This window comes from Callithrix jacchus, chromosome 4 (assembly GCF_049354715.1).
Source record: "Callithrix jacchus isolate 240 chromosome 4, calJac240_pri, whole genome shotgun sequence".
Taxonomy (NCBI): Eukaryota; Metazoa; Chordata; class Mammalia; order Primates; family Cebidae; genus Callithrix; species Callithrix jacchus.
The window spans coordinates 96,586,074-96,604,426 of record NC_133505.1 but is presented as its reverse complement, the minus strand read 5'-3'; the positions used below and the strand labels follow the sequence as shown (position 1 = coordinate 96,604,426).

Sequence of the window (18,353 nt, the reverse complement as noted above, 5' to 3'; positions counted from 1 at the left end):
GGTAGTTTTTGCCTGGTTATCTTTTTTTATCCTTTAGTTTTCTGTTTTCTCTCTCTGTGAATTAGATATATCTCTTATAAATTGCATTTAATTCAGCCTGACAATCTGATTTTTAAAAAATAACTAGAGTTTAATCCTTTTACATTTATTGTAGTTACTGATAAGTTTGCTTTTATGCTTTTTTGTCTCTTTGCAGCTTTCTTTTGAATTGGATAAATTTCTCATTCTATTGTTTTATTTATGGTTTGGGAGTTATATATTACTACTTTAATAAATACCTTTGAAATTTTAACATTCATGCCCAACCTAGTAAAGATCTACCTTCATCCTGAACAATACAAGGATTTTAAAATCAGTGTTCTTCATGCTTATGCTATTGTTATTTATAATTTTGATACCATCTTGTTTATTTGTTTGGTAATTCTATAACTTCACTGTTTCCATCACTGCATATTTTCAATGTGCAGATTTATTTCCCTATGTATCACTATTCTTTATTCGATCTTGAGCCTTCCATCAGGTAAAATGTTTCTTCTTCCAAAAATATATGCTGGAAAAATTTTTGTGGTAAGAATGTATGGAAAGGAAACTCAGTTTTTGCCCATCTAAGAATGCTATTTTGGCCTTGTTCTTCAAATTTTGTTGGCTAGACAATTCTAGACTGGCAGTTATTTTCTTTCAGTACCTTGAAGACATTGTTCTGCTTTCTTCTGGCTGCTTTTTCTGTCTCCTATTGTTTCCTAGAATTTGAATATATACGTTCTATGTTGGACTCAGTTTGTGAGCTTCCTCCTATTTCTTATGCTTGGGATTTGTTGTGGTTGGAATTTGTTGTAACCTGCATCCAATCTGGAAATTTTTTGTGGATCCACAGTTAATACATTTCTCCCTTCCACCCAGAGCCACTAACCCAAGAGAGACAAATTTATTTGCTGTTTGCTTTTGTAGAACAGATTTTTTTTTTCCTAGTTGTGTGACCTTTTCTCTGAGAGTGAAACCTTTGCTGAGTTTTAGCTTTAAGCAGAGATTTCTTCAGTCTTCCTTCCATCCTACAAAGGCCCAAGGCTTTATGGTCCATTCCTTTGAGTGCAGCAGGCTGTGAAAACAGTAGGTCTAGGCCATTGGTGTTTCAGTTGAAATTCCCAGGTCTGTCAGCTTAAGCACTTGCTGGTTTCCTCATCTTGTTTTGTTTCTAATCTCAGAGTATTTCTTAGTTTCTTGCAAATGCATCAGTTTTTAAGAGGTATCATGTGTGAGTGCATATAAATTTTTACATATATATAAGAGAAGATTTATTTTGTTGTTTACAAGAGTTTTTTGGGGGATCTCTAAGTATGTTCTTTGCCTTTTAATGGAAACGTTCTCTTGTCATCTTTTTTAACCAAAAAATCACATTTTGTTTCTCCTGTCATTTCTTCCTGTAGGTGAGCAGTAGGTCATCCAGTCCCAGTGTCAGAATGATCACTACCTCAGGACCAACCTCAGAAAAGCCTACTAGAAATCATCCATGGACCCCTGATGATTCCACAGGTGACCAGTCTGTTTTCTCATTATATTTATGAAATGGAATCAATTATGTTCATTTGGCCATGTCATTACTCTAATTTTTACAGAGGCACACATTATACTGTTTAGATTTTCATAGTAACAAACTATTTAGCAATACATGTCAAAATATTGTTCTGAATACAGAGACAGAGACTGCCTTGCCTTCTGTATTTTTTTTTTTATCTAGATACTACGTATGTATTTTAAATATCGTCTGTTAGGGGATTTTTCCCAGTTGGGAAGCGTATATCTTGATACTTCAGCTTGTGATTTTCCTACTAGATTCATCCTACTAGATGAAGGTAGTAAAGTCATTATTTTATCAATAACCAAAATTGGAGAATGGTAAAAATCATCCTCATCATCTTCATCTCAATTTTTTGTTTAAGGACACAAGATGTCATGTACATTACGGAGAAAAAAATTCTGATCATTGACCTTTTGAATTGTTTTTAACTGATAAGAGACACCATTTTTGGTTATACAAATATTCTATTAGACCTTTAGACGCTATTATTTTTAAAGAGTTATTAAAGCTCCCCAACATGGATAACTAACTGGTCACAATATTAGTATTAATGTTCACCTGCCTAAAGGTAGTGATGGAATCATATCATTATGGGCAAACAAGAAATGATGTGCCATAGTAGAAGAAATTTTTCCCTAACATTAGGAAAATATCTTGATAAATGCTTTTAAGTGTACTTACGAAATTTTTTATTTATATTTTATTAAGTCATAAAGGGAAAGATGATCTCTTAGCCCTTGGAAAATTAAAGCATTTGGTATTTTATATAAGATCAACTATGTTATTAATAGTAACAATTAGATTGAAGTTAAAATGCCAGCTTTCTGTCTTTACAAACTGAAATACAACTCAAGTATTTATAGTTATCTGATATGGTTTGGTCAAGTTTGTAATTTAATTTAAAAAATTAACTGGGTGGTTTTTCTCTGTGTCATGTAAGATAGAACTATGTTTAGCAAGGGTGTACTCTCTGGTTTTAGTAAGTTTAAATTTAGTGGTGACAAAAACTTCTGTTTCACCCCTAGCACAGCCCAACCTAGGACTGTCCAGAGCATTCACCACTACTCACCGCAAGTATAGAATTCATTATAGACATTCTCCTTCCTGGTGGTAGACAGGGAAATGCTCTTGCCAGATTTTATCATTAACATTCAGGTGATAACAGCTCTTTTTGATTCCTGAAGCCCCTGGCAAGGGAGTACTCTCCCTGACATTATGGCATTTGTCCAGGTCTGGTACTCAACTTTGCAGAGCCTCCTGTCTTCAGTCTACACCAATCTATATGTGCCATTTAACAGTGCGGCAGATTGTGACTTCATGGGGTTAAAATAAAAGATGTTTAAGCCTCTCTCGCATAACTGCTACATTTCTACTTCAAGTGTTGTTTCTACCTTCCAACTCCTGTCCCATTGTTTTCTTTTTCTGTACCTAAAAATATCACAAAATACCAATTGCCAGAAATAGTTTGCAATATCAGCTGAATTTTGTCTTTGCGTTGAAATATATTGCAACTGTGTGGCTATAATTTTGAATACATTTTAAAAATGGAGGCTCTTTTAAGTTTGTAATTCAGCTTTGTAGTATTTCTAAGAAAAATATTGATAAGCAAGCAGATAGATAGTCTTTTTTCCTTGAAGGCCAACTGACCAAGGAAAAAATTAAGAGTGTAAACATAAAGCAACCTAATTACTTTTTTTTTAATTTGAGAAGTTTTTGTATATTTTCAGAGAAAGCTGAGGTTTACAAAAAAAAAACTTTCATTAAATAATCTTCCAATTTTGTGAGGTTTTCAGAGAAAGCTAAAGCGCATAACAATTTAATAATCAGCATATAATGAGTGCTCTTCAGTTTCTATTTGTAATATTATGGGGTATTTAAAAAGACCCACAAACTGAGAAGATCTAGTGAGAGAGATATCTTGACCCAGTAGAGGGAGCCACAGAGGGGGAAACTCAGTAAAGAGTTTTCACCGGTGCTTAGTACTTTGCAAAGATGTATTAACGTAAAGTATGGCTCATTCCTTGCATTCTGGTTAGGGTCATAATACTGACACATTAAAAATAAACTTAACTATATAATAAATTACTAAGTTTACAGTACAAGCTGAGTGTTTTGATAGTTATAAGAGAAGTCAATTAAACAAGACCTGGCATAGTGTCTGACCTTTTCATAAAATGATGACACGTGTTCTTTAGTCATATGCAGAAAGAAGGCAACATTTTCCTGAAGGGAATGCATACTCAAAGAATATGAGATATGTTGTGTTTAGGAGCCAGAGAAGAGAGTTTGCCTAATTTAACCAAACCGACATGAGTCTTGACATTCAGAAGCAGTTAGATTTGATTAGCGATTGAAACACACATACAAAAAAAAAAAGCTTTCATTAGTCTTTCGATTTTGTGACCAATTATTGCTAGTAGAGACTGGAAGTTCAATTTCAATTTAGTTTAAAAGTGAGAAAGTGTATTCCATTCTAATATTTAACAAACATTACTTTTTCAGTATTAAATGCATACTATAGTCTTTTAAATTGTCCTTTCTAATTCTCGATTTAGTATGATAATAATGATAGCTACCATCATTCATTGAGTGCTTAATATACGCCAACATTGCATGGTGTTCCTCACATGCATTGTCTCATTTGGTCTGATTTCGCTAATTAGCTTTTGGAGTTTCTTGCAAGCACATTCTCAATGGCTTTAAAAAAATCTGGAGTAACAGTTAACAATAAATCAGAAGATTACTGAGCCAGCGAACAGTCTTGAGTTTTTTTGGATTGCATACAGTGCATCTGCTGTCATCCTTACTTGCCTTTATCCACACCACTCCTTCAAGGAGTTATTTGTCAGAAAAAGGCTGAACAGCTCACTCATTTAGCTCATTTTTTTTCTCTACTAACAACGGGAAAGCAACTATTTCTGAAGTAGAAAAGTCAATACTCAGAGTTATTCTGCTTACTTCTGGAACTGTTTTACATAAACATTAATGTTAGGAAGAGACTATCCCATGCATCTCAGTCAAGTTATATGGTAATTTTGCCTCTTTTGAAATATAAACAAAAACATTATATTCAAATAATTTTATAAAATTGACTGGTTATTTGAGTTAATCAACTTAGCTGTTTTTAACATGACATTGAACCACAGGTCTCAACCTCCTTTTTGGTTCCTTACTGTTCATATTTGTAATACAGTCTCATCAGCAACATCTCGTTTTCTGCAATGATTCTTACTGGGAAGGGCAGGATGGGTGGTGGGGGTCACATTAGAATCTATGTAAATTGAAAATGATCCACTGAAAGAGAATTTGTCTCCACTTTCTCCCTTTCCCTGTTAAGGAACACTGATGTTAACAGAGTTGACATAGCCTTATATAAAAAAACTTAGCATGATAAAAGAGATGTGGGGTCTGATTAGATAGGGTCAATTACGACTGAATTTGAAATATAAAGGTCTCATATCACTGTTTTTGTTTTTAATTAACCAAGAGTTTAGAAGTTTTAATATATTGTGTTCTATTCAGTCTATAGCCAACTTAAATTACAGGTGCGAGAATATGATTACGTTCTAATATCTGATAACTGAATGTCTTTTTTTTAACCTTTAGAATTCAGAAATAGACTCTTCCATTGCCAGTAGCCATAACTTTTAATTTACATATTATTTACTTGAGGGGAAAAAAGCATTTCATTCATGCTTTCTTGCTGTTCATTTTAATATCTGTGACAGAAAATGAATAAACTACATGCTTTAATTCTAGATACCAATGGATCAGATAACTCCATCCCAATGGCTTATCTCACACTGGATCACCAACTACAGGTAAAGGAATACTTTCTCATTGACAGTTGACTTTTTTCTTCTTAGAGTTTGTCTTTGAAGCTGACAGTTGTGTTGCTACCCATCATGATAGAGTCTTATATTTATCCTTTTAGTTGGCCTCCTTAAACTTTTTAAAATCTAATCAAAATAAACAATTCTTTTGGTTAAGTTAATCAGACTTTAAATTGGCAGAATTGTATGCTTATCTTGACAGTCATCAAGAAAAATACTCCAGTATCTTTCTTCAGTACTGCTAAGCATTGCATTTTCGCTCCTTAATTTTAGTGCATTAAAACAAAACTCATAAGCTTTTTTCTATTTAATACATTTCGTGATACATTCTCAGGTTCATAGTGACTGAACATGTAAATAATATACTTCAGTGCCTCCTCATGACTTTGAGGGCCACAAACATCCTTTAGTTTGATCCTGTTTGCAACCTGAAATGTCATACCAGAGAATACAACTTCAGCAATCATGGTTCTCTGTAACAATGAAAGTGTTAAAACATCAAGAGTAAATTTAAATGCTGAGTTAACTCTACAAAAGGACACTGAGATTTTCTAGGGCATGGTTTAACACTTATTTTTAAAGATCATTGCTTTAGTGCTGTAAAAATATATCACAGTCTCTGTCTTAACTCTCAGCTGGATATTGAAATTTGATTTAATTATGTTTTAACATTCCTGATTATTTTCAGCCTCTAGCACCGTGCCCAAACTCCAAAGAATCTATGGCAGTGTTTGAACAGCATTGTAAAATGGCACAAGAATATATGAAAGTTCAAACAGAAATTGCATTGTTATTACAGAGAAAGTAAGTTATTTTTATGAATAAAAATAAAAATACATTAGTATTTGGAGTTTAAGATATAAGGTACAATATTGTTTGAAGCCATGAAAACATTATAGTTTTTAGACTTAGTCATTAAGGAAACTTTCACTTGGTTCAGCTTTAGACACCCTTTTACTAAAAATTTTTATGGAAAACTCAATTCTTTTGACTATATCATATTAGTGCTATTGTTCTCAGAGCTGTTTAGATTTATTGCTATAAAGATTTGTTTGCTTACATATAGATAAAATAATTTGATTTACTAACGTTCGGTTGTGCCTTATCTTAGACATATTTTTGTACATTTTTTCCAGGTGTATGTTTAGGAGTAGGATTACTTATTAAAAGACTGTATTTCATAACTGAGTGTTCTTCTGAGGAGTTATAGAAACTGCCTTCCTCCCTTTTTAAAGAAATCCAGTCTAATTTCCTTACTACTGTATTCACAGTTCTTAAATTTGTATGAATCTTCAGTTTTCTAAGCATGACCTTCATGAAATTTTACACTTAAGAAACTGATTTATTGGTGGTAACTAAAATGAAGTGTTACAGGAAAAAATTTTGGTAACTTTACATATGTATGATAATAGGATTCCCTTCATTAATTTTAATCTAAATAAATGAAAGCTGTTTTTTTCTGAAGTAATTTGTGAAAAATTTTCTGTATGGACTTTGAAGCCAAAAGAGAAAAAATTGTTTTATCACAATTTATTGATATAGTGATTTAAATGAAACCAACCTGGTATTTGAAAGGTAAGCCTAAATAGGAAATTGTAGAAGTAATTATGGAACTGCTGGCACGTTATGTTGAAAAAGCTTGATTTTTTATTTCACGTGTTTAACCTATACTTTTGCCATACTTTAATCATTCGAAAGAAGAATTCTATGCTGGAAAAAACAAGTGGTGGATTAGGGTGTTGGCTGTGAAAACTATGGCAATTTTAACCAATTTTAAATTCTTTAAGAAATAGTATTAGGTAGTTATTTTGCTTGAGGACTTTTTATTAATTATTCATTTATATTGTAACCTCACTTTAGGAGATGCCTAAAGATGCATCTTTTTAGGGAATACTTAATAGTTCCCAAATAAAAGGGACTTAAATAAGTTTATCAGACTGTAAAAGACTGAGGGTCTTTCCTGAAAATGCTTGCAAATGTAAGTGGTTTAAAATAAGTGGTACTTTTTATTTTTTCTCACTGCTTTACAATGGGAAAAAGCTTTAAATTGGATAGCATTTATTTTAATTAGGTTGCAAATGTTCTATTAACTTACCACTCTCTACTAGAGTTAAATAGGATTGTGACTTCAGAATGTGAATGAGTATAAAAGTACAATGTGAATGATAAAAACTTCATGTTATTTTCCCATAATCAGACGGAACCTTTCCCAGCCTTTGTTCTTCCTTCCTACACAAAAAAGAAAATAGAAAATGAAATTTTCTGAAACTTTTACTTTACCATTTTATCTACTTCACTAATTATCCAAGTACAGTTACTTAATAGAAGGATTATGATATTTGTATTGTTACACTAGAAGTATATGAGAGTTCAACTCCAGCCCATAATTATGTTTGAGTAGTGTAGCTAAGATGCAAAATGATAGACCCAGAATAAAAATTCTCATTAATTGAGCTTCCATCATCAGCTAGTAAGGTATGAATTTTTCCATCATGTGTAATATTATGTGGTATTTGTTTGTAGGCAAGAACTCGTTGCAGAACTGGACCAGGATGAAAAGGACCAGCAAAATACATCTCGCCTGGTACAGGAACATAAAAAGCTTTTAGATGAAAACAAAAGCCTTTCTACTTACTACCAGCAATGCAAAAAACAACTAGAGGTCATCAGAAGTCAGCAGCAGAAACGACAAGGCACTTCATGATTCTCTGGGACTGTTAAATTTCGAAATACACAAAGAAAGACTTTTTTTAAGGAAAGGAAAACCCTTATAATGACAATTCATGAGTGTTAGCTTTTTGGCGTGTTTTGAATGCCAACTGCCTATATTTGCTGCATTAGTTTCATTGTTTATTTTCCTTTTCTTATGGTGGACATACAGTTTTACTGTCTCATTGCATAACATGGTAGCATCTGTGACTTGAATGAGCAGCACTTCTTCAACTTCAAAACAGATGCAGTGAACTGTGGCTGTATATGCATGCTCATTGTGTGAAGGCTAGCCTAACAGAACGGGAGGTATCAAACTAGCTGCTATGTGCAAACATCGTCCATTTTTTTCATATTAGATGTGGAACCTCAAGAATGACTTTATTCTTGTATCTCATCTCAAAATATTAATAACTTTTCCCCAAAAGATGGTATATACCAAGTTAAAGACAGGGTATTATAAATTTGGGGTGATTGGTGGTATACTACAGAAATATGGAACCTTTAGGGATAGTTCAGTGTAAGGGCTGTGATGCCAGCATCCTTGGATCAGTACTGAACTTAGTTCCATCCGTAAAATATGTAAAGGTAAGTGGCAGCTGCTCTATTTAATGAAAGCAGTTTTACCAGATTTTATTAGACTAAAATTTGATTGTGATACATTGAACAAAATGGAAGTCTTTTTTTTAAGGAGTAAAGATTTTTAATTCTGTGACTGTGTGTGTGTGTGTTGAAACTGTAAAGCTTTTATGACTCTATAATACTAACCTCTTAAATGAAATTAAAAGGCAAAAGAACATGGTTGAGCTTAAATGATCATTTCTTCTGCAATGATTCTTGGATTGTTTTCTTGTGTATTTGAAAAAAAAAAATGAAGAAAAATAATGGAAAATGAAAATAATTGCTCTAGCTTAAAAAGGCTTGAGCTTAGATTTCTTTTATCATACCAAATGAGGAATAAACCAGGCAAATAAGAAGGACGTTAAAGAAGTAAATATAAATTCAACAAGTATCCTAATTATCCTGGATATTGGAATATTTGATTTTCCTTATAATCCCATTCTAGAATGTCTGCAGCCTTTTAACACTTTTGAAAGAATTTCAACACCTATAAAGAGAGTATTTATATCATTAACAGTAACTTTGCTACCAAAACCATCAGAGTAACTTAACAGTAATAATAAAATGACTATACAAACTGTTTTTTCAGTTGGTGTTAAAATAAGTCACATTTTGATACCAGTGCATGGTGTCTTTTAAATAAGGATGTCATCAATCTGATTTTTATAGCATTAATGTTTTCTGAAGAAAAAATTGAAAATGAAAGCGTTAATTACCGTGATTATTAGAATTCTTTCATGACTGTATTGTAGTTTTTGCTCTATCTCAGATAAGCAAGTTGATCAAAGAAGTTACCAAAACTGTTCTTAAAAATGCTAAAGCAAGTAACTTTTTCTTCCATTATTTTTTCCTCCCACCACCGAATTTTATAATGAATTCCTTGTGTATACAAGCAATACAGGTGAAGGACAGTTTGTACTAAACTGTTATTTTTAGCTTCTTCAAAGTCTATTTTAGAAAGCTTCCTGGAAATAAATGTCTTTCATCATTTAATTTAAATAAAAGCAGTATTATTGTTTCCAAATAATTTGATTACATAGCTGAAACTGATACTGGGTTCAGCATAATAACTGTAGACTAAGATAAAGCTTGACTCATCCATAGCATTGCTGCTTGTGTATACATCTGTCACTCCACTGAAAGGGACCTAGTCACTTTAAAGAGGCCTTTTATCTCGGAACACGAGATATCCAAGCGTGAATGCTAAGGCTTGATGTTTCCATTAGGATTTAGCATTCAAGATTTCAGATTTTATTTCTAGTCATTGGTATGTTTTATGTATCATAACACAAAGGGAAATTTTATTATGGTTTTTACATGTAGTCATTTCATAAAAATATCCAAATAGGTGAAAGGAAGAAAATAGTAGATTTTAGTCATGGTACCAAATGCAAGAGGCTGTTGAACAGTTGCTTGTTTGTTTACAATAATTTCTTTGGGATTTTCAGTACTGTAGTTGCCCTGGACATTGAGAAAAGTTCAGCCTTACTCTGTTTTTAAATAGTTGTGTTGTCAATTTCATACTTTTAAGTCCTAAAATACACAGCCAGTTTCATCGGTGTCTTCAACCATCAAACCTACAAATAAAAATGTTAACAAGGAGCCAAACTTATTAGTTCTGGTTTTATAGTTTATTCTGACCTTCATTTTTTTGGGTAGAAATTGCAAACAGGCAAGCAAGTGGCTAGAACGCCCCAGTGTAAGAAATTCAAAAACTATCATTGAGTAAGCCCTAATAACATTTTACTCTTGCCTCCCGGGAAAGAAAGCAAGCTTTTATCTAATCTAGAGGGAAGTATTCATGAGCAATAAAATCACTTTTTTGAGTTGAATAAAAATCAGTTAAGAATATTTACCATATAGCAACACAGCATATAAAGATTTGCTAAAAGTTGTTTACAAATGTTTGACTATTTTTGCTGAAGTATTTTAGAGTATTGAATGTCTTCTCTCCAAGTTTCTTTCATGTTCCTAATTTCAGCTCCTGTAGCCAGAGACCACAGGTCTTCGCTGTGAAATTTTTGTTTCTTTCTATAAATGTGTGTGGTTTTCAGAGTTCAACTCCTGTCTTCAAATGGTAGTAAGTTCTAGTTCTACTTATGTCATTGAGAACATTTTATGTCAAATGATGTAATGCAGAAATTCTTGTGCATACTTGTAATTGAAGGAAGCTTTTTAGATTTATTTTTGTTTTTAATAAAATTCAGATTACTATTCTAAACTAGTATGTAAAAGTGGTGAATGACTTGTATGAGCAAATGTGAGGTGTTCTGCTTTGGCACCATGTTTACCTTACACAGAAACTAGTAAAAACTGAAATATCACTTTTGTACCATAATCATGATTTTTAAGAGGCTGGGTAATGGGCCAGTTAACATATCATCTCTTGCATTTCAAAATTTTGCTTTAAATGGAGCTCTTCACAATTTCATGAGTTTTAACTTGTATGACTCACACAGTACATCATATATCGCTAAGTGATTCTTCTCATCAGAAAACTGATTTCTTTTTTAAGTTAAATTAGGTATTTCATTCCTTTTTCAAATGACTGGCTTCCCGACCTAAACATGCATACATTCTTATAAACTCTACCTTCATTTTAGTAAATCCATCCATTCATTTGTTTCATAAATATTTATCATATATTATAAACTGCACTGCTGTTACCAAGTTTCATGTCCATTTCAGTCACACAGTAATTAGATAATATTCCCATCTTTCTGATGGGAAAATAGGCTCCTAAAGGTTAAGACTTGTGCCTGAGTCTGCTTTTCCATCGTCATCTGTTCCATTGTCAGGCAGAATCTCATGCATGGGGACTCTGTGGACACTATTAGCTCATGATGCAAAGAAGAGCATAGGAAAAACCTTAGATTGAATGGCAAACAATGAAGAGAACCAGATAGCTTATAACTAGAAGATAGCTTATAACTAGCAGGGGCTTTGTGACCACTCTGTGGATAGCAACAAAGCCAACATCGAGACCCTCCCCCACGTCTTTTAAAACCCAAGTCTACAATAACAACTTTGCCATACGGTAATTTTAAATGCTCTCCAAATTCTGAGGTGATTTAGCTTTCACATTGACTTATTTAGCAGGTAAGAGATCTGCATAGTTTTAAACTGGGGTATAATTCATATATGATAAACTGCATCTAATTTTTAAAAATGCAAATATCCTACCTGTCACATAAGTCAATGTGAAAGCTAAATCACCTCAGAATTTGGTGAGCATTTAAGTAAAGGTGTGCTGCTTACAGAGTTCGACTTACATATTCACTTGTGAAACCACCCCAGCCGTCCACATCCTGCATATCTACCACCCCAAAAAGTACCGTCCTGCCCCTTGCAATTGAGCCCTACCCTCACCCCAAGCCCCAGACAACCACTGATCTGCTTTCTATCAATCTAGATTAGTTTGCATTTTCTAGAATTTTACATAAATGAAATCCTACAATATGTACACTTCTTAAGCCTTTTTTCCCCCACCTGAATAGTTAATGTAATTTCTTTGAGAGGAATTATAAATTTTCTGCTGTGTTTCCTATTTTTTTTTTTTTTTTTTTTAAGTTAAAGCTGTTTTCTGCTTGCTCAAAATCCTAAGAAAGACTAGGTTGGTTGTTACTCCACAGAACAATTTGCAAAACAATATTTCAGTAGCATGAAACAGTAAATGTTTGACATAGTATCTCATACAGATGTTGTCAGTGGTCCTTCCTCATACGGTGGTCCACATAGACATAATATTTGCACTGACAGATCATGTAACGCTTAACACTAGGCCCTGTGCTTCTTTTCCATCTATGACTAGACACTGCTGTTGGAGGTTCCAACACCCCCTGCCATGCAGTTCCACCCAAATGGAACTTCAGTTTAAATGACTTGCCCTTCATATCAGTTACTTTATGCAGCCTTTAAATCAGTAGCTTCTGTGTTATGCATAACTTGAGCCTTCCAAAATACATAAGGCCAGTTTTCAATGAAGCTTTTCTGAGAAATGAATGGCTATTTAACTCTGTTTGAGTGTCATGGTACTTTCAAATTTCCAAGTCATGAAAGGCATTCCTTTTCCTTTAATATAATGGCTAATGATGTCTTATCAGTGCCATAAAGCAGCAGGATCATCGCTTTGAAAGCACCAGAAATTACTCAGTAACTGCCGTGTATTTATCTTCTGAAAAGCAAAAGTAACTTACAAAATGTTCAGACTTACTGTGTGTTTCTATTTGTGGATTCCTTCTCTTTAGTTATTACTGGAATGATTACATTAATCATTGATGGGCTTATTTTACTAAATTCAAATTAGAGACTGAAGAAACTGAAAATGAATGTCACTTCGTTTGTAGAATTAATGGTGGTATTCCCTCATCACACGCTCTAGAACCCTTTTGGCTTTTAATCAGTTTCCTACAAAGGTCCTTAACTCAATATCCATCTAAAAGGTGATAGACATCTTACTTACAAAAATTGGTAACAAGTGTTCCTTTTGCATGTACCATGAGAATATTATCTGAGCTGTATATGAAATCAATGAATTACATGCTTACAAAGCAGATGTTCTGTACCTTGGTACCATTATACTATTAGTCCATTCCTAGTAAAACTGAAATCTGACTGCATAATCCTGTACTCCCATTAATAGTTCTATATTTTATGTTTAGGAGGATTGAGGAAATAGCATAGATTTCCTTGGCCTACACCGAACATTTCTTCCCATTATACCTTCTTTTTTATCCATGCCAGAAAATTTCTTAACCTCAGTGCCCCAGACCATATCCACTATCTCCGTATATTCACTAGGATGTAAGTTGGGCTGCCCAAAATAATGGCCGAAACGGGTTAGCAGTTCTTTTTTCTCATATAAAAAGCTAAAGTAGTATAATTCTACACATCTGCATTGTAGCCAAAGGGAAGAGGAAAAGGACAAGAGCTGTAAAGGTGCACATCATTTATACTCATATGTAGTCACATGGCCACTCCTAGCTGCAGAGAGGCTGGGAAACATCTCCATAATGGATAGCCACATGCTTCGCTTAGGAGATCAGATAAGAGTTCAGTTACAGGTGGAGGACTGAAAGGATAGCCTCTGTCACACTCCATTGGGAAAGAAAGGAGGCCACTGCCTCAACCACTTCCTCCTTCCCTATTCTCCCCAGTAAAAAGGGAACAAGAAAACCTGGCCTCACTAAAATGCACAAGTAGCTTGCATCTTCATTAATGTAAAACTCTGATCAATATGGTATATATGTACGTGGAGATTTTCATGTGTTTACAATTGATAGAGCTTGGAAAAATAATATAAAACTTCAAAATGTGTTTTAAGTTGGAACACCTTAACAGGAAACTAGACTTGAAATAATTTAAATATTCAGTATCAGACAGTGTCCCTTAGAAAAGAAACTTTGGTAGGAAGTCCATTATGAAAAGAAAAAAACTAAAAGGAAAGAAAACAGTTAATAAACTTAACGATGTCACTACCAAGAACAAGAAACATTTATAAGTGTATATTATGTTTCAGGCATTTCTTAAATGTTACCTTTGCTCTAAAGGTAAGCTGAAGCACAGAGGAGTTGGAAAGTTTGCCCAGGTAGTAAATTATGGACTCCAATTAACACAGATCTTCTAAGCCTTAAGGCTTACAAAACTCTCATTTTTAATTAGTGTAGAACTTGGAGTGTATTTTCTTGTTAACTTAATAAAAGGGAAGAGAGCTAGATTCCTAGGCTTATTCACAAAAGTATATTTGGTCCTTAAAATATAAATGAAATAATGATATATATATATAAATAATATATATTTTAAAAATAAATGGAATAATTACAAAAGACTATGAGAGAAAATTAAAAACTGAAGTGGTTAATTTCTTCAGATAATTGGTATTGTGGTGATTTCCCCCTTTTAAAAATATTTCCCTTCTTACTGTTTTCTGTGCAATAAAAATAAAAAACAAGTGGTGGGGAAGTCTTAGACAACACTCTGACCAAGTTTTATTGGCATGGGGATCTCCACAGGACAGCTTAGTGGGCTAGGTACCCAGGCCCTTTGTCATGGGCACAGTTGAAGCCTTTTCATTCATCCTGCAAGATCTGGAACTTCCCCTCTCACTATTGGCCGCAACCTAGATTCCTCCAAATAAGGGTAGATCTGAAAGAAGGGGATGCTAAAGGTATTTCCATGGATATGATGGGAGATATTCTGCTCTCAGAATATGAGTACACATTCTGAGGAATGTGTACTTTCACAATGACAATGTAGGACCAGGGATATAACTTCAATTCCCTAAGTGATTTCTGTTGCACAAATTTGAGAACCACCAAGACTTCTGTTTCCAAAATGTCAGTGCAGAAGCAAGCTTGCTTTACTCCCCACTCTCCCCAGCCCTCCCCTTCACACACACAAAAAGACAATCATATAGTGCCGAGATTATCTATCACCAGCAATATTCCAGAATTCAAGCAAAAGAAAAGATAGTCCCCAGAACCATAGAGAAGTGAAAAGACTCCAAGTAGTCAGAGAATTGTACCTCCATGTACATAATGGCATTTCGGTCCCCAGCTCACAGTTCCTACACTGGAAAAAGAGATCAAGATTAACGACCAGCTTCTCTAACATCTTGAGTTCCCTGTCAGGAGACCTGTTCATGCCTCAACCCATGGGAAGCATCAAGAGTGCCTGGGGGGAAAAATACCCTAGAGGTCATCAGAGACAAAGGCGAGAGGTAAGACTACCATCCCCAGCCATGGCAGCTCTGTAGCTCAGCCAAAGGAAACACTAAATCAGTGGCTTTTCAGCAGTATCAGGCTATATAAGGTTCATTCCACAGACACCAGGCGTGAACCCCTGGCCAGCCTCCCACACTACCCGGATACCCCTTTGGGACCCCCATTTGGTAGGTGGCAACCTGGGCTTAAGGCATCATCTAGTGCTAGAAAAAAGGCAGCAACTTAGGGGAAAAACCAGTAGTAGGTCAATGGCAAAAAAACATCTCTAAGCAAACATATCCAATTAAAAAAAAACCATATAGAACGCAACAAATACAGAAGCACTCAAATATATAAAGCAAGTTCTTAGTGACTTACAAAGAGTCTTGGACTCCCACACAATAATAGTGGGAGACTTTAACACTCCATTGTCAATATTAGATCAATGAGACAGAAAATTAACGAGGATATCCAGGAATTGAACTCAGACCTGGACCAAGCAAACCTAATAGACATTTATAGAACTCTCCACCCCAAATCCACAGAATATACATTCTTCTCAGCACCACATCACACCTACTCTAAAACTGACCACATAATTGGAAGCAAAGCACTCCTCAGCAAATGCAAAAGAATGGAAATCATAACAAACAGTCTCTCAGACCACAGTGCAATCAAGATAGAACTCAGAATTCAGAAACTAACTCAGAATCGCACAGCTTCATGGAAAGTGAACAACTGGCTCTTGAATGTTGACTGGATAAACAATGAAATGAAGGCAGAAATAAAGAAGTTCTTTGAAACCAAGGAGAACAAAGACACAACATACCAGAATCTCTGGGACACATTTAAAGCAGTGTCTAGAGGAAAATATATAGCAATAAATGCTCACATGAGAAGCAAAGAAAGATCAAAAACGACACCCTATCTTCAAAATTGAAAGAGCTTAGAGGAGCAAGATTCAAAAACTAAAAACCTAGCAGAAGAGAAAAAAGACTAAGATCAGAGCAGAACTGAAGGAGATAGAGAAATGAAAAACCCTTCAAAAAATCAATAAATCCAGGAGCTGTTTTTTTGAAAAGACCAACAAAATAACCACTAGCAAGATTAATAAAAAAGAAAAGAGAGAAGAATCAAATAGATGCAATAAAAAATGATAAAGGGGATATCACCACAGATTCCACAGAAATACAAACCATCATCAGAGATTATTACAAACAACTCCATGCATATAAACTAGTAAACCTGGAAGAAATGGATAAATTCCTGGACACTTGCATCCTCCCAAGCCTAAACCAGGAAGAAATTGAAACCCTGTATAGACCAATAACAAGGGCTGAAGTTGAGGCAGCAATTAATAGCCTAACAACCAAAAAAACCCCAGGTCCAGATGGGGTCATAGCCAAATTCTACCAGACATACAAAGAGGAGCTGGTACCATTCCTTCTGAAACTATTCCAAACAATCCAGAAAGGGAATTCTTCCCAAGTCGTTTTATGAGACCATCATTCTGATACCAAAACCCAGCAGAGACTCAACAAGAAAAGAAAACTTCAGGCCAATAGCCATAATGAACATAGATGCAAAAATTTTCGATAAAATACTGTCAAACCGATTGCAACAACACATCAAAAAGCGTATCCACCACGATCAAGTAGGCTTCAATCCCAGGGATGCAAGGCTGGTTCAACATACACAAGTCTATAAACATAATTCACTACATAAACACAACCAAAGACAAAAACCACATGATTATCTCAATAGATGCAGAGAAGGCCTTTGACAAAATTCAACAGCCCGTTTTGCTAAAAACCCTCAATAAACTAGTTATTGATGGAATGTATCTCAAAACAATAAAAGCTATTTATGACAAACCCACAGCCGATATCATACTGAATGTGCAAAAACTGGAAGCATTCCCTTTGAAATCCGGCACTAGACAAGGATGCCCTCTCTCACTACTCCTGTTCAATATAGTATAGGAAGTTCTAGCCAGAGCAATCAGACAAGAAAAAGAAATAAAAGGTATTCAATTAGGAAATGAGGAAGTCAAATTGTCTCTATTTGCAGATGACATGATTGCATATTTAGAAGACTCCATCATCTCAGCCCAAATCTCCTGAAAATGATAAGCAACTTCAGCAGAGTCTCAGGATACAAAATCAATGTGCAAAAATCACAAGCATTCCTATACACCAATAACAGACTTAAAAAGAGACAAATCAAGAACGAACTGCCATTCACAATTGCTACAAAGCAAATAAAATACCAAGGAATACAACTAACAAAGAATGTAAAGGACCTCTTCAAGGAGAACTACAAACCACTGCTCAACGAAGTAAGAGAGGAAACAGATGGAGAAACATTCCATGCTCATGGTTAGGAAGAATCAATATTGTGAAAATGGTCATACTGCCCAAAGTAATTTACAGATTCAACACTATATCCATCAAGCTACCAATGACCTTCTTCACAGAACTGGAAAAAAAACACTTTAAACTTCATATGAGAGAGCCTGCATAAGAGCCTTCAAAAGAGAGCCTGCATAGCCAAGTCAATTCTAAGCAAAAAGAACAAAGCTGGAGGCATCACACTACCTGACTTCAAACTATACTACAAGGCTACAATAATCAAAACAGCATGGTATGGGTACCAAAACAGAGATATACACCAATGGAGCAGAACAGAGGCCCTGGAGGCAACGCCGCACATTTACAACCATCTGATCTTTGACAAACCTGACAAAAACAAGCAATGGGTAAAGGATTCCCTGTTTAATAAATGGTGTTGGGAAAACTGGCTAGCCATGTGTAGAAAGCAGAAACTGGACCCCTTCCTGACATCTTACACTAAAATTAACTCCAGATGGATTAAAAACTTAAACATAACACCATAAAAACCCAAGAAGAAAAT

General features: G+C 34.6%; 1 protein-coding gene across 2 annotated transcripts in view; it reads left to right on the top strand.

Annotated features, from left to right (window-relative positions):
- Positions 1-10,960, top strand: part of MAP3K7 (mitogen-activated protein kinase kinase kinase 7) — a 76,708-nt gene extending 65,748 nt beyond the window's left edge. For both annotated transcript variants that reach the window (XM_035296351.3, XM_035296350.3), the window contains 4 exons: positions 1,425-1,530; positions 5,336-5,397; positions 6,098-6,213; positions 7,933-10,960. In XM_035296351.3, the coding sequence (XP_035152242.1) occupies positions 1,425-1,530; positions 5,336-5,397; positions 6,098-6,213; positions 7,933-8,113 (465 nt within the window). In that variant the 3' untranslated portion in view covers positions 8,114-10,960. The remainder of the gene's footprint in view (positions 1-1,424; positions 1,531-5,335; positions 5,398-6,097; positions 6,214-7,932) is intronic.
- Positions 10,961-18,353: the final 7,393 nt, after the last annotated feature.